Below are 27,861 nucleotides of genomic sequence, written 5' to 3' on the forward strand. Positions count from 1 at the left end.
TGGGCAGGGACACCCCACACTACATCAGCCTGGCCACAGCCTCAGCCAGCCTGGGCTTAAACACCTCCAGGGACAGGGCCTCAACCACCTCCCTGGACAACCCATTCCAGGGCTTCACCACTCTCATGGGGAAGAACTTCCTCCTCACCTCCAGCCTGAATCTCCCCTTCTCCAGCTTCATTCCATTCCTCCTAGTCCTATCACTACCTGAGATTCTGAGAAGTCCCTCCCCAGCCTTCCTGTAGGCCCCCTGCAGATTAGGTGGGTTGGATAATAGGTTGGACACGATGATCTTGAAAGTCTCTTCCAACCTGGTCTGGTCTACTCTACTCTACTCTACTCTACTCTACTCTACTCTACTCTACTCTACTCTACTCTACTCTATTCTATTCTATTCTATTCTATTCTATTCTATTCTATTCTATTCTATTCTATTCTTATTTTAGTTTGATTTTTGACCTTCTTCAAAATCATCGAGTCCAACCTATCTCCAACACCATCTAAACCATGGCACTAAGAGGCTCAGCCAGTCTTCTCTTTAACACCTCCAGTAATGGTGACTCCACCACCTCCCTGGGCAGCACATTCCAATGGCCAATCTCTCCTTCTGGGAAGAACTTCTTCCTAACCTCGAGCCTAAACCTCCCCTGGTGCAGCTTGAGACTGTGTCCTCTTGTTCTGGTGCTGGTTGCCCGGAAGAAGAGACCAATCCCCACCTGGCTACAACCTTCCTTAAGGTAGTTGTTGTTTACAGCAAGAAGGTCTCCCCTGAGCCTCCTCTTCTCCAGGCTAAGCAACCCCAGCTCCCTTGGCCTCTCCTCACAGGGCTGTGCTCAAGGCCTCTCCCCATCCTAGTTGCCCTTCTCTGGACATGCTCAAGTGTTTCAACGTCCTTCTTAAACTGAGGGGCCCAGAATTGGACACAGGACTCAAGGTGTGGCCTAACCAGTGCTGAATCCAGGAGCACAATGACCTCCCTGTTCCTGCCGGCCACGCTATTCCTGATCCAGACCAGGATGCCATTGGCTTCTTGGACACCTGGGCACACTGCTGGCTCATCTTCAGCCCACTGTCAACCAGCACCCCCATGTCCCTTTCTGCCTGGCTGCTCTCCAGCCACTCTGACCCCAGCCTGTAGCACTGCATGGGGTTGTTATGGCCAATATGTAGAATCCTGCACTTAGATGTGTTCAATCTCATGCCCTTGGACTCTGCCCATCTGCCCAGCCTGTCAAGGTTGCATTGCAGAGCTCTCCCACCCTCTAAGAGATCAACACCTGCCCCCAACTTGGTGTCATCTGCAAATTTACTAATGATGGACTCAATCCTCTCATTACAGAATCACAAAATCACCAAGGTTGGAAAAGACCTCAAAGATCATCAAGTCCAACCTGTCACCACAGAGCTCATGACTAAACCATGGCGCCAGATCATCCATGAAGATATCGAACAGGATGGGGCCCAGCACTGTTCTTCTGGCAAGAGATTGTTTCCCACCCCTCTGTGATTTATCAGTATAGCCATAACCTACCAGTCTTGGACTCTGGTGCTGTACTTTGTGCAAACATCACTTCAGCCATGCATTTATACTGATGTGTGTGAATGCACACATGCATGCAGACAGACACATACTTTCTCTCCTCCTTGCTCCAGTTTGGCAGAAACCTGAGCCTAGTTTTGAAATGTCACAGCTCAACTCTAATCCTCTAAAAGAGCCTGCAATGCAGATCACTTCACTAATCTGGCTCACAGCAGAGCCCTGAAAGTGGTAAAATTGGTAATAGACTGCTATAAGAGCTCGAAAACTTTTAAAGGCAGCCTCACCACCCAAGTCTATTATGAAACTACCCTCTCCATCTACAGACATTTAATTGCTACCTGGCTTTTGGCCTCATTAAATTCCAGATAATTAATCCCCAAGCACTGGGTTTTTCACTCTGCCCCAAGCTGCTTCAACTGGTTTTCTTAGCAGTGGCCCTGAAATGATCATTACCTTCTCTCAGTGCCGAACATGCTGTGCCAAGCGGTTTAATGCATGTCCATTAATAGTGGACCACTTTACTATATTAAAGAGAAGAAAAAGACAGGAGAAAAGTACAAGCCCTGCACTATCATCAGCTCTGCAGTAAATCTGAGTGATCAGAAAAAAATGCAGATTCAACCACTCACAGGACCATTACCCTGTTTCTCTCCAGGGAGCTGGCAACCAGGGTGAGCTTCAGAGCTTCTGTCGCCAGAATATTATCCGGTGCCTCTCCGGCCTCAGGGTCGTTGCCTGCCTGTGGTGGCTTTAGGCTATGCCTTTAAAATTTAGCTGCAGATCTTGAGCAGAAAGGTGGAAAAGTAGAAATAAATCACTGTTGGGTGTGAAAAGGAAAACAAAAGATTGTTCTAAACAAATTAATTGGATGTCTGGGATAAGAGGAGCTGCATCATAACGATTCTTCCCATTCCCATTTCCATTCCCATTCTTCCTCTCCTCTCCTCTCCTCTCCTCTCCTCTCCTCTCCTCTCCTCTCCTCTCCTCTCCTCTCCTCTCCTCTCCTCTCCTCTCCTCTCCTCTCCTCTCCGAACCTCTCCTCTCCGAACCTCTCCTCTCCGAACCTCTCCTCTCCTCTCCTCTCCGAACCTCTCCTCTCCAAACCTCTCCTCTCCTCTCTGAACCTCTCCTCTCCGAACCTCTCCTCTCCTCTCCGAACCTCTCCTCTCCGAACCTCTCCTCTCCGAACCTCTCCGAACCTCTCCGAACCTCTCCCTCTCCCCTCCCCTCCCCTCCCCTCCCCCTCTCCTCTCCGAACCTCTCCTCTCCGAACCTCTCCTCTCCGAACCTCTCCGAACCTCTCCGAACCTCTCCGAACCTCTCCTCTCCGAACCTCTCCTCTCCGAACCTCTCCGAACCTCTCCGAACCTCTCCGAACCTCTCCTCTCCGAACCTCTCCTCTCCTCTCCATCTTGGCTGTTTTGCTTTGCTGGGGAGAAGATAACGTGCTTCTGGCTGCCTTTGGGATAAGTCTAACGCACTGTGTTCTCTGAACTCCTTTCTCACCCTTGGGTCAGGAGTGTTTGGGGGGGGCAGTGGAACAGGCTTCTCTGGTCCTCTGAACAGGGAGGGTTTTGTGTTCTTTGCTAATTGTAAATCCCTGTATAATATTGCAAACCCTGTATATGTTAGGAAGGAGTCCCTCACAGAAAGAGTGATTGGCCATTGGAACGTGCTACCCAGGGAGGTGATGGAGTCACCATCACTGGAGGTGTTTAAGTAGAGACTGGATGGGGCACTTGGTGCCATGGTTTTGTTGATTAGATGGTGTTGGGTGATAGGTTGGACTCGATGATCTCAAAGGTCTTTTCCAACCTGGTCCATTCCATTCCATTCCATTCCATTCCATTCCATTCCATTCCATTCCATTCCATTCCATTCCATTTCTATTCTATTCTATTCTATTCTATTCTATTCTATTCTATTCTATTCTATTCTATTCTATTCTATTCTATTCTATTCTATTCCATCCCATCCCATCCCATCCCATCCCATCCCATCCCATCCCATCCTATCCTATCCTATCCTATCCTATCCTATCCTATCCTATCCTATCCTATCCTATCCTATCCTATCCTATCCTATCCTATCTTTCAGGCCCCACACTCTCAAGGTAAATATCTCCTCATGTGAAGAACACAGAGCAATGACTCATAACAGTGTCTATCCTTCAACAGGCACCTTTTTTTCTGGACTATAAATGCTATCAGCTTACATTTACCCTTTTCTTTTTAAGCACTGCATTTATGTTTGCTGCATGTGACAAGTGCCTGAACTGATTATTTCCAATCCCAGCATAATTAGTGACTTTCTGTAACTTCAATATCAAAGGTATTTTGATCAGCTTGAAAAAAAAAAAGACCCCAACAATCACCGCCAGCCACCCTTGTTTCTGCTGATGGGAGGTGTGAACCTGTACATGCTGAGCCCCCTGGGATTTTCCCTGACTTCAGAAGAGGTTTCATCTCTCTTTCCACAGAATTGCTGAGAATGCCTTCTTAATGAAAAGAGAGGAGACAGGGACTTTTAGCTTTCTGCATTGCAGACCTTGCTTTAACCTCAGAAAGGCCTTGGTTTTTCCAGCTCTAAAACGCTGGTGACAGTATTTATAAGCAGACTGGGAGTTTCTGCTTGAAGAACATTTTATGAAAGCCTGGCTGTTTGCCAAAGACAGGCATGATATTTTCCAGACCAATGAGCCATGGACTCTCTGCTGCAGGGAGAGAAAAAAAAAAAAAAAGAAAAATAAAAAGAAAAAGGAAAATAGGAAGAAAAGAAAATAGGAAGAAATAAAAAGGAAAAAAAGGGGGAAAAGGGAAAAAAGAAAATAAGAAAAAGGAAAAAGGAATAAAAGAAAGAGAAAAAAGAATAAAGAAAAAGAATAAAAGGAAAAAGAAAAAGGAAGAAAAGAAAAAGTAATAAAGAAAAGGAAAAAAGAAGAAAAGAAAAAAGGAAAACAAAAAAAAAGGGAAAAAAGGAAAAAATATAAAGAAAAAGGAAATAAGAAAAAGGAAAAAATAAAAAAAAGAAAAATAAAAAGAAAAAAGAAAGTGGAAAAGAAAAAAGGAAAAATAAAAAGAAAAAAATAATAAAGAAAAGGAAAAAAAAGAAGAAAATAAAAAAAGGAAAAAAGAAAAAAGGAAAAGGATAAAAAAGAAAAAGGAAATAAGAAAAAGGAAAAATGAAAAAAAGGAAAAAAGTAATAAAGAAAAGGAAAAAAGGAGAAAAGAAAAAAGGAAAACAAAAAAAGGAAAAAGGAAAAATATAAAGAAAAAGGAAATAAGAAAAAGGAAAAATAAAAATAAAAAAGTAATAAAGAAAAGGAAAAAAAGAGAAAAGAAAAAAGGAAAACAAAAAAAAGGAAAAAGGAAAAAACATAAAGAAAAAGGAAATAAGAAAAAGGAAAAATGAAAATAAAAATAAAAAAAGAAAAAAGAAAAAGGAAAAGAAAAAGGAAAAGGAAAAGGAAAAGGAAAAGGAAAAGGAAAAGGAAAAGGAAAAGGAAAAGGAAAAGGAAAAGGAAAAGGAAAAGGAAGAGGAAGAGGAAAAGGAAAAGGAAAAGGAAAAGGAAAAGGAAAAGGAAAAGGAAAAGGAAAAGAAAAGGAAAAGGAAAAGGAAAAGGAAAAGGAAAAGGAAAAGGAAAAGGAAAAGGAAAAGGAAAAGGAAAAGAAAAGGAAAAAGAAAAAGAAAAAGAAAAAAGAAAAAAAAAGAAAGAGAAAGAAAAAGAAAAAAGAAAAAGAAAAAGAAAAAGGGAAAAGAAAAAAGGAAATAAGAAAAAAAGGGAAAAAGTAATAAAGGAAAGGAAAAAAGAAGAAAAGAAAAAAGGAAAAAGAGAAAAAGAAAAAAGAATAAAAGAAAAAAGAAGAAAAAGGAAAAAAGAATAAGGGAAAAGAAAAAAGGGAAAATGGAAAAAGGGAAAAGGAAAAAGGAAAAAGAAAAAAGAAGGAAAGAAAAAAAGGAAAAAAAGAAAAAAGAAGAAAAGACAAAAAAATGGGGGAAAAAGGAAGAGAAGAGAAAAGGGAAAAGAAAGAAAAAGGAAAAAAGAAAAAAGAAAAAAACTAACCCCCGCAAACAAGTAAAGGAAGATCCAGCCTCCTGAAACATGAGTTTCACTATTTAGTTACAACAGAAGTGGGGCACTAAGGCGTTATAACACTGCCAGGCTGGTACCCCAAAGGCTGAGGGAGGAGAAAGCTCACAGCTGGTGTCCCTGATGTGCAATGGCTGGGTCTGTTTTAGGAGCCCACAGGAGGAGATGCTCTGCAGGGAGAACACTCTCTGCCTTCTCCTGTATGGAGAAACCATCTGGATGGGTCAGGATGTGACTGATGGAAAAGCGACGGAGCAGCCTGGAAAATAGGCAGGGAGAGGATGCTGCAGGTACTATGGGAAGCGGTGGAGAGAGCTGGAACCCTGCTGTAGTAGGCGCTGTGTGCAGGCATGGCTGGCATTCAGAGCGCTGAAACACCAGTCAGTGGGTTTGTGAGCTGGGGTGACTTTCATGAAGCCTCAGAGGGCAAAACATGCTGATCCAGCAGCCAAGATGAGCTGCAAGCGTGCCTGTAGAAGCTGCTAAGGGAGAGGAGCACCAGGAAAAGCCACCATGAAGGGAATGAGCTTGATGTGATGAGCACCTAGGGAATGTAAGGCTATTGCAAAACTAACCCCAGGAAGAGGAGTCTCACCCAATCAATACAAACCCCTATTGTCAATCAACTCTGATTGATTTTTCTGGGGTTATTTCATTGCCTCCACTACAACCCCCAGCAAAGTTACTGTGTTTCCCACAACAGACATGGAATCATGGAGTCATAGAATCATGGAATCAATAAGGTTGGAAGAGACCTCAAAGATCATCAAGTCCAACCTACCACCCAACACCTCAGGACTAAACCATGGCACCAAGTGCCACATCCAATGACCTCTTGAACACCTTCAGGAACAGTGACTCCACCACCCCCCTGGGCAATACATTCCAACAGCTAACAACTCTCTCAGTGAAGAACTATCTCCTCACCTCAAGCTTAAACCTCCCCTGGCACAGCTTGAGACTGTGTCCTCTTGTTCTGGTGCTGGCTGCCTGGGAGAAGAGAACAACCCCCACCTGGCTACAACCTTCCTTCAGGGAGTTGTAGACAGCAAGACAGCAAGACCCCGTCCCTGGAGGTGTTTAAGCCCAGGCTGGATGAGGCTGTGGCCAGGCTGATGTAGTGTGGGGTGTCCCTGCCCATGGCAGGGGGTTGGAACTAGATGATCCATGTGCTCCCTTCCAACCCTGAATGATACTATGATACTATGAAGGTCTCCCCTGAGTCTCCTACAAGCTAAACAACCCCAGCTCCCTCAGCCTCTCCTCACAGAGCTGTGCTCCAAACCCCTCCCCAGCTTTGTTGCCCTTCTCTGGACACCTTCCAGCAACTCAACATCTTTCCTAAACTGAGGAGCCCAGAACTGGACACAGGACTCAAGGTGTGGCCTAAGCAGCGCTGAGTACATGTTGTTTCTGGGGGGATATTGAAGTTCTCCTTAGCTGGAAGTGTGTGTGTGGGATGCTTAATTGCCAGGCTTTTGTGAGGGGTCTCAAGCTGCTGCTATTTTGTTAACATTCAGGAAAAAGAGAACACCAAACAAAGTCTTTCCAGCTTCTCCAGAGCCTTCCAAAGTAATCAGTTGTAGCCTTTCTTTCTTGCTTTTTTTTGCCATGCTGACACTACCATTCCTAAAAATACCATATTTTGCCCATTTGCATGTGATCTCTATTGATGAAAGTCATTTTGTCCAAACTAGAGGTCTCTCTAAAAAGCATCAGCGAGCTGAAGCTACGACCTTTAGCTCCTGAGAAAGGATCTTGGCTTTGGATTTATGCAGCTGGCATGGTTAGGTTACCATAAGAGCCTCTTCTAGCTTTAGAGGATGGAAATTTATGTCTGGGTGGAAAGGAAATGTCACTGTGCCCATACCAAAGCTTCACTTTTTGTCGTGCCAGTGAAGTTTCAAGATGAGATCACTCCTCCTGCCTGCCCCTGCCTGGCTTTGTGGGCTCCCTCCAGATGCTTGTCCTCGGTGATGGATGAGCATGCTGTGAGGATACAGTGATGAGCAATGGAAAATCCTCAGCCATGTGACTCACACTTCACTTAGGCTCAAGAAGTTGTAAGCATGATGCCCTGCAGTTCCTGGGGCTGGTGTCTAAAAAGCAGCTCAGCAATCCCAGGAGATGGTGTTGTAACCCTCATTTGAGAGCCCACTGCTGCACTTCCCAGGAGAACTGTAAGCATGATTCAGAAATGGAAGAGGCATTTAACTTGTGCAGTTCCAATCTTGTCTGGGGAGCTACAGCAGAAGGAACACTTGAAGGACCACACTGATGCTAGGTCCTGACAGACACAAATTCCCTTCCCAATTCATATGGACATCCTGGCTTGCATCAGGAATAGTGTGGCCAGCAGGAGCAGGGAAGTCATTGTGCCCCTGGACTCAGCACTGGTTAGGCCACACCGCGAGACCTGTGTCCAGTTCTGAGTCCTGTGTCCAGTTCTGGGCCCCTCAGTTTAGGAAAGATGTTGAGTTGCTGGAAGGTGTCCAGAGAAGGGCAACAAAGCTGGGGAGGGGTTTGGAGCACAGCCCTGTGAGGAGAGGCTGAGGGAGCTGGGGTTGCTTAGCCTGGAGAAAAGGAGGCTCAGGGGAGACCTTCTTGCTGTCTCCAACTCCCTGAAGGGAGGTTGTAGCCAGGTGGGGGTTGGTCTCTTCTCCCAGGCAACCAACACCAGAACAAGAGGACACAGTCTCAAGCTGTTCCAGGGAAAGATTAGGCTCAAGGTGAGGAGAAAGTTCTTCTCAGAAAGAGAGATCGGCCATTGGAATGTGCTGCCCAGGGAGGTGGTGGAGTCACCATCATTGGAAGTGTTTAGGAAGGGACTGGATGGGACACTTGGTGCCATGGTTTAGTTGATTAGATGGTGTTGGGTGATAGGTTGGACTTGATGATCTCAAAGGTCTCTTCCAACCTGGGCTGGTCTATTCCATTCCATTCCATTCCATTCCATTCCATTCCATTCCATTCCATTCCATTCCATTCCATTCCATGTTATTCTATTCTATTCTATTCTATTCTATTCTATTCTATTCTATTCTATTCTATTCTACTCCACTCCACTCCATTCCATTCCATTCCATTCTATGATTCTACAAGGCAGTGTGTTTATATTGCTTCACCCAGCCTCGATGCACAGAAATATGTTGTTCATGCTAACAATTTCCTTCTCCTTTGATCATGACAGGCCAGGATTTTCATGAAAGTCTTTGATGCCTGCTGTGTCTACAGAAGAGTTAATTTATGGCTCTCCTAATGAATGTTGTTCTATTGCATATTGACTTTCTGCATGGTTAATAGTTTAACTTAAAAATGATGTGAAGGTCATAACTCTGTTAAACAGCCTATAGGAGCAGCAAAACATCCCACCATAGTAAAGCAAATAACTGTTGCTGACCTGCAGCTGGTGCATCCTCTCCCTGAGAATCTGCTTAAGCATCACAGCTAACACAGCCCCTGAAATAATTTGTCCTCAGAGGTGAGCTCGTACGCAGGATAATTAAACACCAAATTGGTTATTGGAGGTGCATCTGCTGGCCATGGAAAGCTGAGGCGTCTCTGATACTTCCCTCTGTAAATATGTTTTAAGTAAGTCCTTCCCAGTTAATTACCATACTGTAAAATTAAGGCAAATAGATGGGTTTTGGGTGCTATAAGGCAGCTGCATTATGGTAATTAAATAACATAAATGGATTATGCTTAGCTGAAAACTCTGGAAGATCAGGAGCAGCGCATCGTGGCATGGTATTTCTTGCTTCCCCACATTGCTTGTGGATTAGAGGAGGTGCAGTGACTATGTCCTCATTAAGCAATAAGGACAGCACAGATCAGTAAGGAGGGGGATTGACCTGCAGCTTGAAACTTCTGGGTCCCAGGCTCACAGGATGTCAGGGGTTGGAAGGGCCCTCTGGAGATCATCGAGTCCAACCCCCGTGCCAGAGCAGGATCATAGAATCTAGCACAGGAATGCATCCAGATGGGTCTTGAAAGTCTCAAGAGAAGGAGACTCCACAACCTCTCTAGGGAACCTGGAGTTGCCTAGTTCTCCCAGTCTGGAGAAGAGAAGGCTCCCAGGTGACCTCATTGTGGCCTTCCAGTATCTGAAGGGGGCCTACAAGAAGGCTGGGGAGGGGACTGCTCAGGATCTCAGGTAGTGATAGGACTAGGGGGAATGGAATGAAGCTAGAGGTGGGGAGATTGAGGCTGGAGGTGAGGAGGAAGTTCTTCCCCATGAGAGTGGTGAAGCCCTGGAATGGGCTGTCCAGGGAGGTGGTTGAGGCCCCATCCCTGGAGGTGTTTAAGCCCAGGCTGGATGAGGCTGTGGCCAGGCTGATGTAGTGTGGGGTGTCCCTGCCCATGGCAGGGGGGTTGGAACTAGATGATCCTTGTGGTCCCTTTCAACCCTGACTATGATACTATGATACTATGAACCTGCTCCAGTGCTCCATGACCCTCACAGTTCCTCCTCATGTTGAGAAGGAACCTCCTGTACTGTAGTCTACATCCATTACCCCTTACCCTATCCCAGGGTGCAACTGAGCAGAGCCTGTCCCCTCCCTCTTGACACCCAGCCCTCAGAGGTTCTGGGGGTCCCTTCCAACCCCTAACATCCTGTGATCTTCCAAGGGTTTTGTTTTGTGAGGGAAAAGCACAAAGAGGTTGCTGCATGCCTTTCCAAAGTACAACCTTCAGCTTTGAGCAAGGTGGCTGAATTTAACTGTGGTGGTCACATTAACTCTGGTTAGTTGCTGAAAGGAAAGGGTGACAAATTGCCTGTCTTTGCTAGGAAAAGAGTAGAGTAGAGTAGAGTAGAGTAGAGTAGAGTAGAGTAGAGTAGAATAGAATAGAATAGAATAGAATAGAATAGAATAGAACAGAACAGAACAGAACAGAACAGAACAGAACAGAACAGAATACAACCAAAGTGAAGTGAATTGAATAGAATAGAATTAACCAGGTTGGAAAAGACCTGTGAGATCATCGAGTCCAACCTATCACCCAACACCATCTAATCAACTAAACCATGGCACCAAGTGACTCATCCAGGCTCTTCCTAAACACCTCCAGTGATGGTGACTCCATCACCTCCCTGGGCAGCACATCCCAATGGCCAATCTCTCTTGCTGGGAAAAACTTTCTCCTCACCTCCAGCCTAAACTTCCCCTGGCACAGCTTGAGACTGTGTCCTCTTGTTCTGGTACTGGTTGCATGGGAGAAGAGACCAACCCCCACCTGGCTACAACCTCCCTTCAGGGAGTTAAAGACAGCAAGGTTTCCCCTGAGCCTCCTCTTCTCCAGGCAACCCCAGCTCCCTCAGCCTCTCCTCACAGGGCTGTGCTCCAGATCCCTCCCCAGCTTTGTTGCCCTTCTCTGGACACATTCCAGCAACTCAACATCTTTCCTAAACTGTGGGGCCCAGAGATGGACACAGGACTCAAGGTGTGGCCTAACCAATGCTGAGTCACAGGGCAGAATGACCTCCCTGCTCCTGCTGTCTACATTGTTCCTGATGCAGGCCAGGATGCCACTGGCCTTCTTGGCCACCTGGGCACACTGCTGGTTCATCTTCAGCCCACTATCAAACAGTACCCCTAGGTCCCTTTCTGCCTGGCTGCCCTCCAGCCACTCTGACCCCAGCCTGCAGCACTGCTTGGGGTTGTGGTGGCAAATGTGTAGAACCCTGCACTTAGATGTGTTAATCTGCACCAAAACCCCAACGCACAATGACAGCATAGGTTAGGAGGTTGTACATGCCTTGTGGTGTCCACCTCAGACCATAGTGTTCTGTCTGAGTGTGGCTTCTCCCAGGGCCTCATGTGGAGCAGCCATGCTTTGATTCCCTCCTGAAGGCAGGCGGAGAGGGCGTGCTGCGCAACGCTGAGGCGGCATGATTGCTTCTCTCCCTCTCAGCAGTGGCTGCATATTAACTGTGGATTAATGAGCCCTCTAAGTATTACTTAATGCTCCTAAAATGCTTTATATTTTCTACTTACAGAATAATCATCATTAAGTGATTAAGGTGAAAAAAAAACCCAACATATTGCAAATTGAGGTGGCTACAATCAAGTTCCAGGATCCTCAGTTTGGGTCTTGCACGTTTGTAGCCCAACTGTGAGACTGGAAGGGTGCATCCCCCAGCCTTACTGACACCAAAAGGGGCAGAGGTTTTGGAGGATTTATGGCAACAGGACCAGTTTGGTGGATCAGCCCCTCACAAACATACAACAACCTAACCTGCAGCAGGAGATTTGACTGTTATAGCCTCCATCCCCAAACACATTACTGATGTTGGAGACCATTGTCCTCTACCTCATTTACAGACAGAGAAACCAAAGGACTATGGAGAATCATGGACTTATAGAATCATAGAATCAATAAGGTTGGAAAAGACCTCAAAGATCATCAAGTCCAACCTATAACCCAAGACTTCTTGACTACTAAACCATGGCACCAAGTGCCACATCCAATCCACTCTTGAAGAGCTCCTGGTTTGTGTTCAGCTTACTGTCAATTAGTACACCCAGGTCCCTCTCTGCCTGGCTGCTCTCCAGCCACTCTGACCCCAGCCTGTAGCACTGCATGGGGTTGTTGTGACCAATGTGTAGAACCTGGCACTTGGACTTCTTCAATGCCTTCATGTTAGACTCTGCACATCTGTCCAGCCTGTCCAGGTCCCCCTGCAGAGCCTCTCTACCCTCCAGCAGATCAACTCCTGCCCCCAGCTTGGTGTCATCAGCAAATTTACTGATGATGAACTCAATGTCCTCATCCAGATCATCAATAAAGATGTTGAACAGGATGGGGCCCAGCAGTGATCCCTGGGGCACACCACTGGTGCCTGGCTGCCAGCTGGATGTGGCACCATTCACCACCACTCTCTGGGCTCAGCCTCCAGCCAGTTCCTAACCCAGCTCAGAGTGCTGCTGTCCAAGCCAGGGGCTAACAGCTTGGCCAGGAGTTTGCTGTGGGGGACGATGTCAAAGGCCTTGCTGAAGTCCAGGTAGACTACACCCACAGCCTGCCCCACATCCACCAGGTGGGACACCTGATCATGGAAGGAGATCAGGTTAATCAATGCCTGTAGAGCACCCCAGATAGCTGATCCCCCTTGTGGCTCTGAGAGAAAGATGGGTCAGTGCAGCACATGGTTGTGTCCATCAGGTTTGGAGGCAGATAAACCACAACACCCTGGCAAGATGCTGCAGTGAACAGATCCTTTCTCCTGCAGGGCCGATTAGTTCCGGCACAGCAGCCACCTAATGCAGCTGTTTAGCCATTAGGCTCAGCCTGGCTCATATCCAGACTCTGCTGTGTCTCCACTCCATCCTTTCTTGTACCCCAGCTCCTTGGGGGAGCAGGGCAGGGGATGGGCAGCTTGCTGGTGTTGTTGGTGACCACAAAGTCTGTGTTTGTACAGAGAGGGGAGAAGAAGTTTTGGCTACAGAGGTAAGCACTGCAAACTCTCTGTAACCTTTGGCTGAGGATTGCACTCAGAGCAGTGGGTCAGTCATCACCAAGTGTTCTCCAGGGACCTTGGCCATACCTTGAGTACTGTGTCCAGTTCTGGGCTCCTCAATTTAAGAAGGAGATTGAGATGCTGGAAGGTGTCCAGAGAAGGGCAACGAAGCTGGGGAGAGGTCTTCAGCACAAGCCCTGTGAGGAGAGGCTGAGGGAGCTTTGGTTGCTTAGCCTGGAGAAGAAGAGGCTCAGGGAAGACCTTATTGCTCTCTACAACTTAGTTTCATAGTTTCATAGTTTCATAGTTTCATTCAGGGTTGGAAGGGACCACAAGGATCATCTAGTTCCAACCCCCCTGCCATGGGCAGGGACACCCCACACTAGATCAGGCTGGACAGAGCCTCATCCAGCCTGCTCTTAAACACCCCCAGGGACGGGGCCTCGACCACCTCCCTGGACAACCCATTCCAGGGTTTCACCACTCTCATGGTGAAGAACCTCCTCCTCACATCCAGCCTGAATCTCCCCACCTCCAGCTTCATTCCATTCCCCCTAGTCCTATCACTACCTGAGATCCTGAGAAGTCCTTCCCCAGCCTTCCTGTAGGCCCCCTTCAGATACTGGAAGGCGACAATTAGGTCACCTCGGAGCCTTCTCTTCTGCAGACTGAACAGCCCCAACTCCTTCAGTCTGTCCTCATAGGAGAGGTGCTCCAGCCCTCTGATCATCCTCGTGGCCCTTCTCTGGACACGTTCCAGCACCTCCAGATCCCTCTTGTAATAGGGGCTCCAGAACTGGACACAGTACTCCAGGTGGGGTCTCACCAGGGCTGAGTAGAGGGGGAGGATCACCTCCCTCGACCTGCTAGCCACACTTCTCCTGATGCAGCCCAGGATCTGATTGGCTTTGCGGGCTGCAAGTGCACACTGAGAGCTCATGTTGAGCTTTTTGTCCACCAGCACCCCCAAGTCTCTCTCCTCAGGGCTATCCTCCAGCCAGTCACTGCCCAGCCTGTATTTGTGCCTGGGATTGCCTCGACCCAGATGCAGGACCCTGCACTTGCTCTTATTGAACTTCATGAGGTTGGCTTGTGCCCACCTCTCCAGCCTGTCAAGGTCCCTCTGGATGGCCTCCCTTCCCTCCAGCGTGTCTGCTGCACCACACAGCTTGGTGTCATCAGCAAACTTGCTGAGGGTGCACTCAATGCCACTGTCCATGTCCCCCACAAAGATGTTGAATAAGACAGGTCCCAGGACTGATCCCTGAGGGACTCCACTTGTCACTGGCCTCCACTGGGACATGGAGCCATTGACAGCCACTCTTTGGGTGCGGCCATCAAGCCAGTTCCTTATCCATCTAGTGGTCCACCAATCAAACCCATGTGTCACCAGTTTGGACACCAGGATGTGGTGTGGGACAGTGTCAAAGGCTTTGCTCAGGTCCAGGTAAACGACATCAGTTGCTTGCCCCTCATCTATTAATTTTGTCACCTGCTCATAGAAGGCCACCAGGTTGGTCAGGCAGGATTTGCCCTTGGCAAAGCCATGCTGACTGTTCCCAATCACCTCTTCACTATTCTTTTGAGCGAGTAGTGACTCCAGGAGGATCTGTTCCATGATCTTTCCAGGCACAGAGGTGAGACTGACTGGCCTGTAGTTCCCTGGTTCCTCCTTCTTGCCCTTTTTGAAGATGGGGGCAATGTTTCCCCTTTTCCAGTCTGTGGGGACTTCACCAGACTGCCAGGACTTTTGAAATATAATAGAGAGGGGTTTAGCAACCTCCTCTGCCAGTTCTCTCAGTACCCGTGGGTGTAACCCGTCGGGTCCCATGGACTTGAACACTTTCAGGTTCTTCAGATGATCACGAACCTGATCTGCACTTACTAAATGAGCCAGAGAAGCCCCTGACCACATCACAACTATTTTGTAGGGAAGTGAGGAAAGAAAATCTCCTTCAAGTCAACAAACCTTGAACACCAGCAAAATGTGTTTCAAGGGCCATTGCCTCAGGCTCCTGTCAGATAGCCTCAGGTGAAGCTTCCCACAGTGGTGTAGAACATTCCTGATCCTACCATCTCCAGGCCACTGCCAGGAGTCATGTTCCCACAACTAGGCAGCAAAGAATAGAATAGAATAGAATAGAATAGAATAGAATAGAATAGAATAGAATAGAATAGAATAGAATAGAATAGAATAGAATAGAATAGAATAGAATAGAATAGAATAGAATAGAATAGAATAGAATAGAATAAGCCAGGTTGGAAAAGAACTTTGAGATCATCAAGTCCAATCTATCAACCAACACCATCTAATCAACTAAACCATGGCACCAAGTGCCTCATCCAGACTCTTCCTAAACACCTCCAGTGATGGTGACTCCACCACCTCCCTGGGCAGCACATTCCAATGGCCAATCTCTCTTGCTGGGAAGAAATTCCTCCTAACATCCAGCCTAAACCTCCCCTGGCACAGCCTGAGACTGTGTCCTCTTGTTCTAGTGCTGGTTGTCTGGGAGAAGAGACCAACCCCCACCTGCCTACAACCTCCCTTCAGGGAGTTGGAGAGAGCAAGAAGGTCTCCCCTGAGCCTCCTCTTCTCCAGGCTAAGCAACCCCAGCTCCCTCAGCCTCTCCTCACAGGGCTGTGCTCAAGGCCTCTCCCCAGCCTTGTTGCCCTTCTCTGGACACCTTCAAGTGTCTCAATGTCCTTCTTAAACTGAGGGGCCCAGAAGTGGACACAGGACTCAAGGTGTGGCCTAACCAGTGCTGAGTCCAGGGGCACAATGACCTCCCTGCTCCTGCTGGCCACACTGTTCTTGATGCAGGCCAGGATGCCATTGGCCTTTTTGGCCACTGGGCACACTGCTGGTTCATCTTCAGCCTACTGTCAACCAGTACCTCCAGGTCCCTTGCTGCCTGGCTGCTCTCCAGCCACTCTGACCCCAGCCTGTAGCACTGCCTGGGGTTGTTGTGGCCAATGTGCAGAACCTGGCAATTGGATGTGTTCAATCTCCTGCCCTTGGACTCTGCCCATCTGTCCAGCCTGTCAAGATCCCTCTGCAGAGCTCTTCTACCCTCTATCAGATCAACTCCTGCCTTCAACTTGGTGTCATTAGCAAACTTACTGATGATGGACTCAATCCCTCATCCAGATCATCAATGAAGATATTAATGAGCATGGGGCCCAGCACTGATCCCTGGGGAACACCACTAGCGACTGGCTGCCAGCCAGGGCAGCACATGCCTGCATTTCAGCTGCCTCTTCAGTCTGACATACTGATGAAAATTGCTCAGTTAACATGTGAAATGGATTTGGGGTGGCAGAAGGACCAAGCTTTGTCTCCTCCTCTGCTGTTACTGTAGCAGAACAATGACAGCTTTGAAGAGACCAACAAACTTCTCTGGGGTGGCAGTATCTTTAACCACCCCAATAAAATACAGCTCACACACAGACTTCCATACTGAAAGCTATGAGCTGCTCTAAGAAGGCTGGGTACATCAGCATTTCCTCCCCTCTGCTGATGCTGTCTCATCCTAAGTCACCAAAATCTGTGCAGCTCCTTTGACTTTCCTGTGTCAAAGATAATGTGGAGCAAGTCACATGGAGCAAATAAACCACTTGGACAAATCCTGTTCTCCTGGCTGCTAGCAGAACAAACTTGCCCTGAGTTTGTTCAACTAACTGCTTCATGATTGCTATCCCCCTGTGGCAGGACCCCTAATGCCTCAGACCTGCTGTTTGGCACATGAGCTGTGTTAATTACCTGTGCAAACTGGCATGAAGCAGAGAGGATACTTAGATTGTGTAGTTTCTCTTCTCTGCCTGGATTCCAGGTTCACTTCCAGGCTTGAAGGAGTCTGTTCTGGGCTGGGTGCCTGGGAGAAGAGACCAACCCCCACCTGGCTACAACCTCTCTTCAGGGAGTTGGAGACAGCAAGAAGGTCTACCCTGAGTCTCCTCTTCTCCAGGCTAAGCAACCCCAGCTCCCTCAGCCTCTCCTCACAGGGCTGTGCTCCAAACCCCTCCCCAGCTTTGTTGCCCTTCTCTGGACACCTTCCAGCATCTCAACATCTTTCCTAACCTGTGGGGCCCAGAACTGGACACAGGACTCAAGGTGTGGCCTAACCAGTGCTGAGTCCAGGGACACAATGCCCTCCCTGCTCCTGCTGCCCACACATCTTATTCCTGCAAAGCCTGAAGGTGACCTTAACCATCCCCTTACCCTGGCTGCCCTGTGCAGTCCTCGTGTGGTGCTTATTTACTCCATTTTCACACTTATTACCTTGCCATTTTCCACATGGCAGTCCCTGAGACTGGGAGAACATTTTCATCCTCTGCTGATGTGGTTTTTCTGCTCCGTGGCATCCGCCTCCTTGCTCATCTACAGTGTTTGTTCTCTGCACAAGGGTACATTACTGATGTAATCTTTTTCTGTCTCATTTATGCTCCATTTCTCTGTTTCCCTTTCCATTTCAGCTGGCACTTGATGTGAGAGAGCGTGTGATCTTGTGTTTGAGATATTCACAAGGCCTGGTGCCGCTTCTCCACTGCATATTTCCCAGGAGCTGATGGGCAATTTGCCAAAGAGCTTGAAGCTCAATATTTTCATATGTGAAATGATGACACAGGCTCAGGCTGCGCCAGGGGAGGTTTAGGCTGGAGGTTAGGAGGATGTTTTACAGAGAGAGAGAGTGATTGCCCATTGGAATGGGCTGCCTGGGGAGGTGGTGGAGTCACCATCACTGGAGATGTTCAGGAGGAGAGTTGATGGGGTGCTTGGTGCCATGGGTTAGTTGCTTAGGTGGTGTTGGATGATAGGTTGGACACGATGATCTTGAAGGTCTCTTCCAACCTGGTCTGGTCTATTCTATTCTATTCTATTCTATTCTATTCTATTCTATTCTATTCTATTCTATTCTATTCTATTCTATTCCATTCCATTCCATTCCATTCCATTCCATTCCATTCCATTCCATTCCATTCCATTCCAAAATGATGCTAACATCCCTAAAGCTGTGCAGAAGACTTGGGGATTTTGGGGTTGGTTGTTTTCCTTACTGGGGAGGCCAATCTGGAAGGAAGCCTTTCACTTTGTATAAGCTCAAAACAAAAACAGAAAGGCTAGAATCAAAAGCACTCACCCCATCTGATATGGAAATAACTGATTAAGCCCTTGCCAAAGCTGCTTCAAATATTTCTACTTTTTCCTTTTTTATTTTGAAGTACACTGAAATGAACATGGAAAGAACTCAGAGGCCTCTGCCATTCTCCCCCAGTGATGCTTTCATGTTAGAATAGAATATAGAATTAACCAGGTTGGAAAAGACCTTCGAGATCATCGAGTCCAAACTATCACCCAACACCATCTAATCAACTAAACCATGGCACCAAGCACCCCATCCAGTCTCTTCCTAAACACTTTCAGGGATGGTGACTCCACCACCTCCCTGGGCAGCACATTCCAATGGCCAATCTCTCTTTCTGGGAAGAAATTCTTCCTAACATCCAGCCTAAACCTCCCCTGGCACAGCTTGAGACTGTGTCCTCTTGTTCTGGTGCTGGTTGCCTGGGAGAAGAGACTAACCTCCACCTGGCTACAGCTTCCCTTCAGGTATCTGTAGACAGCAAGAAGGTCTCCCTTGAGCCTCCTCTTCTTCAGGCTAGGCAACCCCAGCTCCCTCAGCCTCTGCTCATAGGGCTGTGCTCCAAAGCCCTCCCCAGCTTTAGAACAGAATAGAATAAACCAGGTTGGAGGAGACCTTCAAGGTCATTGTGTCCAACCCATCGACCGATCCAACCCACCTAAACAACTAACCCATGGCACCAAGCACCCCATCAAGTCTCCTCCTGAACACCTCCAGGGATGGCGACTCCACCACCTCCCTGGGCAGCACATTCCAATGGGCAATCTCTCTCTCTGTGTAGAACTTCTTCATAACATCCAGCCTAAACCTCCCCTGGCACAGCTTGAGGCTGTGTCCTCTTGTTCTGGTGCTGGGTGCCTGGGAGGAGAGAGGCTAAAGGGAGCTGGGGTTGTTTAGCCTGGAGAAGAGGAGGCTGAGGGGAGACCTTCTTGCTGTCCACAACTACCTGAAGGGAGGTTGTAGCCAGGTGGGGGTTGGTCTCTTCTCCCAGGCAAGCAGCGCCAGAACAAGAGGACACAGTCTCAAGCTGTGCCAGGGGAGGTTTAGGCTGGAGGTTAGGAAGAAGTTCTTCCCAGCAAGAGAGATTGGCCATTGGAATGTGCTGCCCAGGGAGGTGGTGGAGTCACCATCACTGGAGGTGTTTAAGGAGAGACTGGATGAGGCACTTGGTGCCATGGTTTAGTTGATTAGATGGTGTTGGGTGATCGGTTGGACTTGATGATCTCTGAGGTCTTTTCCAACCTGGTCTATTCTATTCTATTCTATTCTATTCTATTCTATTCTATTCTATTCTAATCTATTCTATTCTATTCTATTCTATTCTAGTCCATTCCATTCCATTGCATCCTATCCTATCCTATCCTATCCTATCCTATCCTATCCTATCCTATCCTATCCTATCCTATCCTATCCTATCCCATCCCATCCAATCCATTGCATTCCATCCCATCCCAGCCCATCCTATCCTATCCTATCCTATCCTATCCTATCCTATCCTATCCTATCCTATCCTATCCTATCCTATCCCATCCTATCCTATCCTATCCTATCCTATCCTGTCCTATCCTATCCTATCCTATCCTGTCCTGAATTAGAGGCAAGATACTCTCTTTTGCCATCAGTGGTGCAGATGCCTCACTGTGCTGAGTGCAGGACAGAAATGTTGGCACCTCCAGCTGGGCCTGTCTGCTCAATCCCCACCCCAAAGCGTGATGGCAATATGGTTTTTCAGGCACATCAGGCACTTGACTTCCTCAGCAGCCTCATCTGTGAGTGATGAGGGCAATGTTTTGCTGCATCTTGTAGCTCTCCTCGTCTTGATGGCGATTGTTTTGAAGTGGGCCTCCATCTGCCAATAGGGAAATAGGCAGCATCAAACAAGCTGAGGGCTGAATGACTGTGATTTCTGCTGAAAGGGCTTAGAGGAGAATAAGAGATCCAAAGTTGCAATGAAATTAGTCATGATTTCCTTTCAGTGGGAGTGAAAAAAAACAAGAAGCCCAAAATTGGGTTATTGAACCACAGGCTGGGAGGAGTTTTTCTCTCCTTTCAGACTTTAAATAGAATGGGCAGAATGAGAAAGAGCAACAGTGCAGGAGCAAAGGTACTTAGCAAAATCAGACAGGCCATGGAAAGAAAGAAAAATAGCCCAGCCTGATAAGGTGTTTAATGTCTCAGTATCTGTGCTTTTCATTTCCAGACACAGCATGCACATACAGAGCTTGTCTGGGAAGTTGCTGCCATGTTCACCCAGATCCATGGAGGGACTTCATAGTATCATAGTATCAGTCAGGGTTGGAAGGGACCACAAGGATCAGCTAGTTCCAACCCCCTGCCATGGGGAGGGACACCCCACACTACATCAGGCTGGCCACAGCCTCATCCAGCCTGGGCTTAAACACCTCCAGGGATGGGGCCTCAACCACCTCCCTGGACAACCCATTCCAGGGCTTCACCACTCTCATGGGGAAGAACTTCCTCCTCACCTCCAGCCTCAATCTCCCCACCTCCAGCTTCATTCCATTTCCCCCTAGTCCTATCACTCCCTGAGATCCTGAGAAGTCCCTCCCCAGCCTTCCTGTAGCCCCCTTCAGATACTGGAAGGCCACAATGAGGTCACCTGGGAGCCTTCTCTTCTCCAGACTGAACAGCCCCAACTCCTTCAGTCTGTCCTCACAGGAGAGGTGCTCCAGCCCTCTGATCATCCTCATGGCCCTTCTCTGGACACCTTCCAGCCCCTCCAGATCCCTCTTGGAATAGGGGCTCCAGAACTGGAGGCAGGACTCCAGGTGTGGTCTCCCCAGAGCTGAGTAGAGGGGGAGAATCACCTCCCTTGCCCTGCTGGCCACACTTCTCTTGATGCAGCCCAGGATCTGACCCAGGCTCTCCCCAGTTCTATCAGAAGCTGGACCCAGAGTGTTGAACATGGTGGCTCAGCACTGCTTGCCTCCTGCTTGCCCAGTTTATTACCTAGATCTTGTTCATCTCTGGATTACTTAGCCTGGAGAAGAGGAGGCTCAGGGGAGACCTTCTTGCTCTCTACAACTACCTGAAGGGAGGTTGTAGCCAGGTGGGTACAGCTTGGGACTGTGTCCTCTTATTCTGGTGCTGGCCACCCAGGAGAAAAGACCAACCTCCACCTGACTACAACCTCCCTTCAGGGACTTGTAGAGAGCAAGAAGGTCTCCCCTGAGCCTCCTCTTCTCCAGGCTAAGCAACCCCAGCTCCCTCAGCCTCCTCTCATAGGAACTGCTGTTTATGAGGGGGAAATGTAGCCTCATCTCCACAGGACCAGCAAACCCTGCTTGTTTCTTCTACAAACATGGAGCATCTTAAAACTTTCCTCATATGCTGCAGCCAGCAGCATAAGCAGTGCCTCTCTAATAGATGTGGCCTTGGAGGGAGCAGCCACTTGGCTGAGGAGCATTGCTGCCTGGCTGTGCCCCTCCAAGGGGAGAAGTCAGGGCAGCTGCATGCTTGAAGGGAGGCAGGTTACAATGAAATGCATATAACAGGATCAGGAATGAAGGTGACCTATGTGAGGGTGGTAAATATGTGGTTTTCTCTGCTTGGCAAGGGAATTTTGATCCCAGCATAGCACTGCCTAGTAAAGTGTTGCTGCCATGCCTGGGAAAGCTCCTAAGGGAACAAAGAGCAGAAAATGGCAAGAAGGACAAAGAGGCTCTGAAGCAAAACACACCTCCCCCCAGCCCCCTTCATCCCCTTGCCAAAGAGGCAAAATGGAGTGAGGTGGTTGCAAAATTGTCCTTCCTTGTTCAGAGCTGCCTGTGTCAGCCTGTGGTGCACAGGGAAAATAGCAGCAGATCAATAGAGGTGTCTGAGCTGACACTCTTACTGTCCTCTCCTTTAAGATAAACTGAATCTCTCCTCAGCCTTCCCAGGTAATGAGCCTTTCTGTGGGAAGAAAAACATGGGCTTCCCTCTCAGCTTGTGCTTCTCTGCCAACCTTTGGGCCTCTCATAAAGGAAGAGGTAAGAGATGGGCTCTGGTCATCTGCCTCTGGACTCAGCACTGGTTAGGCCACACCTTGAGTCCTGTGTCCAGTTCTGGGCCCCTCAGGTTAGGAAAGATGTTGAGTTGCTGGAAGGTGTCCAGAGAAGGGCAACAAAGCTGGGGAGGGGTTTGGAGCACAGCCCTGTGAGGAGAGGCTGAGGGGGGCTGGGGTTGCTTAGCCTGGAGAAGAGGAGGCTCAGGGGAAACCTTCTTGCTCTCTACAACTCCCTGAAGGGAGGTTGTAGGCAGGTGGGGGTTGGTCTCTTCTCCCAGGCAAGCAGCACCAGAACAAGAGGACACAGTCTCAAGCAGTGCCAGGGGAGGTTTAGGCTGGATATTAGGAAGAAGTTTTTCACAGAAAGAGAGATTGGCCATTGGAATGTGATGCCCAGGGAGGTGGTGGAGTCATCATCCCTGGAGGTGTTCAAGAAGAGACTGGATGGGGTGCTCGGTGCCATCTCAAAGGTCTTTTCCAACCTGGTTAATTCCCTTCCCTTCCCTTCCCTTCCCTTCCCTTCCCTTCCCTTCCCTTCCCTTCCCTTCCCTTCCCTTCCCTTCCCTTCCCTTCCCTTCCCTTCCCTTCCCTTCCCTTCCCTTCCCTTCCCTTCCCTTCCCTTCCCTTCCCTTCCCTCTCTCTTCTCTTCTCTCTTCTACTCTACTCATCCTATCCTATCCTATCCTATCCTATCCTATCCTATCCTATCCTATCCTATCCTATCCTATCCTATCCATCACCTCTGAACCTTAATACAGTTTTCACTCTGCTTGTCAACTGTTTAGATAAATTTGGGGCTGTCCACAAAGTGTTACAGTTGAAATGACCCATCTAGAAGTAAGAGACTAGGAAGCACCTAAGTAGCCATGATACTGTAAGCCATCACAGAGGAATATGTTTGTCCCTCTCACTTTTAATGCTCCCTGATTTGCTGTTTGGCTTACAGGTCAGTTTGGAGGACATTTCCCTGTTCCAGCTTCAGAGGTCTGTGTGCCAGGTTGCTGGAGAGAGAAATCACAGCTTCCCCTGTACATCCCTGGGGGTGAAACAGGCATCCCAAGAAGCAAGCTTGTTTCTGACACAGCTGTCTGGACAAGTGGAGGTGATTACCTCTCAGCTGCCAACCAGAAATACATGGGGGCGGATGTCTCACTCAGAGACAACTGGGGTTGACGTGCAGGCTCCTCCTGCTCGCTGGTGCTGGTGGGTGGGCACCACTGGTGCCATGCTGAGCCCAAAAGGGGCTGACCCACCAGCCTTTGCTGGCACAAAGCTTTGGTACCTTCCTGTGTGGGAAACACGTGCAGCTGAGTTCCTACTGCAGCCCTGCTGCGTGAGCAGTCCCCCACCCGGACCGAGGTGATCCTCGCTGGGCTTCACTTTACACATCTCACCCTGTTCTGGAGGCTCCCATTTGTTTCCAAGAGAGTTGTTTTTTTTTCATCCAGTGTCTGCTTTCAAGAGCTTTCAAGACTGTTCTGAGGTTGCTCAATCTCTCTACTGGGCTTTAGGTCTGAGCAAATCTGCAACTTGAGAGGGTTTGAATTGCTAAATTCAAGTCTAGTCCTAGATATCAGCACAGACATCCCTCTGTGTCCTTATGGGACCTCACCAGACAGGGCTGCTGACACTGAAATTGCATTGTGACCTTCAAGAACCTCTCTTTCTACTCATTTTAAAAAAATATAAATTAATAATTAAAATGACAGAGGAAAGTAGCAGCAGGCAACCACACAAAAGGGGTCAAGCACAGAAACACTCATTTACAGCATCTTCCCATGCCCTCAGGAATGTGGCTATTCCTTTTATCTAGTGGAATGGCCAGATCCTTTCCAATAATCACAGAATCACCAAGGTTGGAAGAGACCTCAAAGATCATCAAGCCCAAGCTGTCACCACAGACCTCGTGACTAGACCATGGCACCAAGTGCCACATCCAATCCCCCTCTTGAACACCTCCAGGGATGGTGATAATGACAGGGCTTGGGGCTTTCCAACTACTTGTGCCTGTGGAGGAGGGAGGATGCCAGGAGACCTGAGCCCACACGTGAGCAGACCATCCCCTGGGAGACCCTGTCCCCAGCCAGCTGGTAGTGCTCACTGGGCTGAATGGAATGGAAGGCAGATTTCCCCCCAGCCTTGCAGGGAAATCCTCCCAGAGATGGAGTCCTGCTAGAAACAATCTCTCCCTGCCTGAAAAAAAAGCCTGAGACTGGAAACACAACTCCAGGAAAGGCTAGGGGAAGGATGCTGTTCTGAAGAGGAATTTACCCCATCCATGGCTTTCCCAGGGATCCACAGCTTGAGAAAGATGCTCCCCCACAAGCCCTCCAAGTCCCTCACAGAAACCTCAGCAGAGCCCACAACAGATTGCCCTGAATTGAATGCATTTCTGAGCTTGTCTCAGGCTGGAGGAGCATCACCACAAGTCAGGTCTGCAAGGACAGCCCACAAAACCAGGAGTCACTTTGTTAAAGTTGGTCCTTCGCTCCTGTGATAAAATACTGAAATCCTCTCGGTTGCTTTCTCCCCCTGCTGCTCCTTCTCCACACACAAGCACCAGGGCTCTGGCATAGATGGAGCTGTTGACACTTTGTCAGTGAAAATCCAGAACTGTGCCAGTAAGAGAGATGTTTTCTGGGGGGCTATAAATAGTTTGGCATTAAGGCAAATGTATTCCCTTGCCCAAAATAGATTCACCTTGCAGACGGCTTGAGGACAGTTTCACCGCCAAAGGAGCACCTTCAGACTCCCCTCAGGAGACAGAGACAGCCCTTTCCCTCTTCAAAAAGACAACAAACCCAAACAAGACCTGCAGCAGGGGACACCCCCCCCGCTCTGCTTCTGTCCCTCTGTCTTTGCTCCCCGCTGCCTGGCGGAATCCTGCCGTGCCTGGGAGACCACCCAGCATCCTTCCGCTGCAAAACATTAATTCACCTAACTAACTTTCCCACTCCTTTGGGTTTTTTTTTCCTGCAGATGCTCGCAAGATGCACGCTCATTATATGGGTGAAAGGCTTGAGGAAACTTTGCAGGAGGGGGAGCAGTGACTTCCCGCGATGGCTCGGAGCCGCGGGTTGCTTCCCCTTCGCTCCAAAGGGAATCATGCAGCCAGACAATGCAAACACGCTCCCGCTGCCAGCGCTGCAATGTGTTCACGGCACTCTACCCTTTACTGCCCGAGTGTCGTTTCACTCCCTGTGGAGAAATGCCAGCGGTAGGGAAGGGGGGGGGGGGGGGGGGGGGGGGGGAGAGGAGAAGATGTCAGAAAATAACATAACCCCGAATATTTTTAACTCACCTTTAGGCTGTGCGTGGGGTTGACAACGCAGACAAGCTGCCCAGCAGCCGAGAAAACCCTCTTTGCCTTGTAGTGCTGAAAACGCAGGTGAATGAGATCTAACACAGCCCCAAAGCACTGGGTGAAGAAAAGCATCACAACTTTCGGCGTCGCTGCGGCGGCTGCTGCTGCTGCTGCTGCTGCTGCTGCTGCTGGTGGGCAGGGGAAGCAGCGAGGGAGCCCCTCAGTCCTTGAGCCCGGGGAGGGAAGTGCAGTCGGCGAGAGCTCCGCTCCGGCACGGCTTTAGCATGCCTTCATATTCATCATCAAAATAAGACGGGAAGAGGCTTGCAGCAGCGGGGCGGCCAATGGAAAGGACAGAAATGTTATCCTTGAGGTCCGGAGACAGCCAATAACGAATGCCTCCCCTCCAGAAAACTCCCTGATGAATTGAGCCTGGCGGAGAATGTATTATTGAGCATTACCATACATCAGCACATTGCATTTATCTTGTGATTACAGCCAGTCATACGTAAGGCTGGGGAGATAGGCAGGCAGAATTGATTGCTTCAACGTTTCTATTTATTAATTGCCTTAATTTAGCAAAAGGGTTCCCAGCTACCAAAGCTAAATGGAAGGCTCAGGGAAAGAAGCCACCAGTGAAACTGGTTGGAAGTGTCAAAAATAGATGGAGCAAGGCTACTGTTTCACTGAGACAGAGAAATCGAATATGCCCAAGTGAGTTAGCATGCCTTGCAGGGGGGAGTTAAGCAGAGGTACACCTTGAGTCCTGTGTCCAGTTCTGGGCCCCTCAGTTTAGGAAAGATGCTGAGTTGCTGGAAGGTGTCCAGAGAAGGGCAAGAAAGATGGGGAGGGGTTTGGAGCACAGCCCTGTGAGGAGAGGCTGAGGGAGCTGGGGTTGCTTAGCCTGGAGAAGTGGAGGCTCAGGGGAGACCTCCCTGAAGGGAGGTTGTAGCCAGGTGGGGGTTGGTCTCTTCTCCCAGGCAACCAGCACCAGAACAGGAGGACACAGTCTCAAGCTGTGCCAGGGGAGGTTTAGGCTGGATGTTAGGAAGAAGTTCCTCATAGAAAGAGAGATTGGCCATTGGAATGTGCTGTCGAGGGAGGTGGTGGAGTCACCATCACTGGAGGTGTTTAAGAAGAGACCGGATGGGGAGCTTGGTGCCATGGTTTAGTTGATTAGATGGTGTTGTGTGAGAGATTGGACTTGATGATCTTTGAGGTCTTTTCCAACCTGGTTAATTCCATTCCATTCCGTTCTATTCTATTCTATTCTATTCTATTCTATTCTATTCTATTCTATTCTATTCTATTCTATTCCTATTCCTATTCCTATTCCTATTCTTATTCCTATTCCTATTCCATCCCAATCTATTCTGTGTAGCGCTCACTATATAAATATAGCTAGCTAGCTAGCTGTAGATAGCTATAGCTATAGATCAGATAGATAGATAGATAGATAGATATAGATATATAGATAGCTATAGATATAGATAGATATATAGAGATAGAGATAGACATAGAGATACAGATACAGATAGATGAAGAGATAGAGATAGAGATAGAGATAGAGATAGAGATAGAGATAGAGATAGAGATAGAGAGAGAGAGAGAGAGAGAGAGAGATGATAGACATAGAGATAGAGATAGAGATAGAGATAGAGATAGAGATAGAGATAGAGATAGAGATAGAGATAGAGATAGAGATAAAGAGAGAGAGAGAGAGAGATGGAGATGGAGGTAGAGATAGAGATAATGAGAGAGAGAGAGATATGGAGATGGAGGTAGAGATAGAGATGATAGAGATAGAGAGAGAGAGAGAGAGAGATATGATAGAGAGAGAGAGAGAGAGAGAGATATGATAGAGATAGAGATAGAGATAGAGATAGAGATAGAGATAGAGATAGAGATAGAGATAGAGATAGAGATAGAGATGGAGGTAGAGATAGAGATGATAGAGATATAGATGGATGTAGAGATAGATAGAGATAGACATAGAGAGATAGAGATAGAGATAGAGATAGAGATAGAGATAGAGATAGAGATAGAGATAGAGATAGATAGAGATAGAGATAGAAGATAGAGATAGAGATAGAGATAGAGATAGAGATAGGATGATATAGAGATGGATATAGAGATAGATGGATATAGAGATAGATATAGATATATAGAGAGATAGAGATGGAGATGGAGATGGAGATGGAGATGGAGACAGATAGATTCACATGTGTGCATTTACAGGCTTTGGTTTGGATTTTCACCACCCCTGAAGTTTTCTGGACTTTAACACTCTGCTTCTCCACAAAGAGTCCCAGCAG

The 27,861-nt window shown here is 48.0% G+C and overlaps 1 protein-coding gene across 1 annotated transcript in view; it reads right to left on the reverse strand.

Moving 5' to 3' along the window:
- Window positions 1–25,728, reverse strand: part of SIAH3 (siah E3 ubiquitin protein ligase family member 3) — a 49,408-nt gene extending 23,680 nt beyond the window's left edge. Inside the window, exon 1 of the mRNA XM_068170844.1 lies at window positions 25,544–25,728. Coding sequence (XP_068026945.1) covers window positions 25,544–25,678 — 135 coding nt within the window. The 5' untranslated portion in view covers window positions 25,679–25,728. The remainder of the gene's footprint in view (window positions 1–25,543) is intronic.
- Between the last annotated feature and the right edge of the window lie 2,133 nt (window positions 25,729–27,861).

Source organism: Melanerpes formicivorus, unplaced genomic scaffold (genome assembly GCF_026170545.1).
Source record: "Melanerpes formicivorus ecotype bairdi unplaced genomic scaffold, bMelFor1.0.p_v2 SCAF_672, whole genome shotgun sequence".
Classification (NCBI taxonomy): Eukaryota; Metazoa; Chordata; class Aves; order Piciformes; family Picidae; genus Melanerpes; species Melanerpes formicivorus.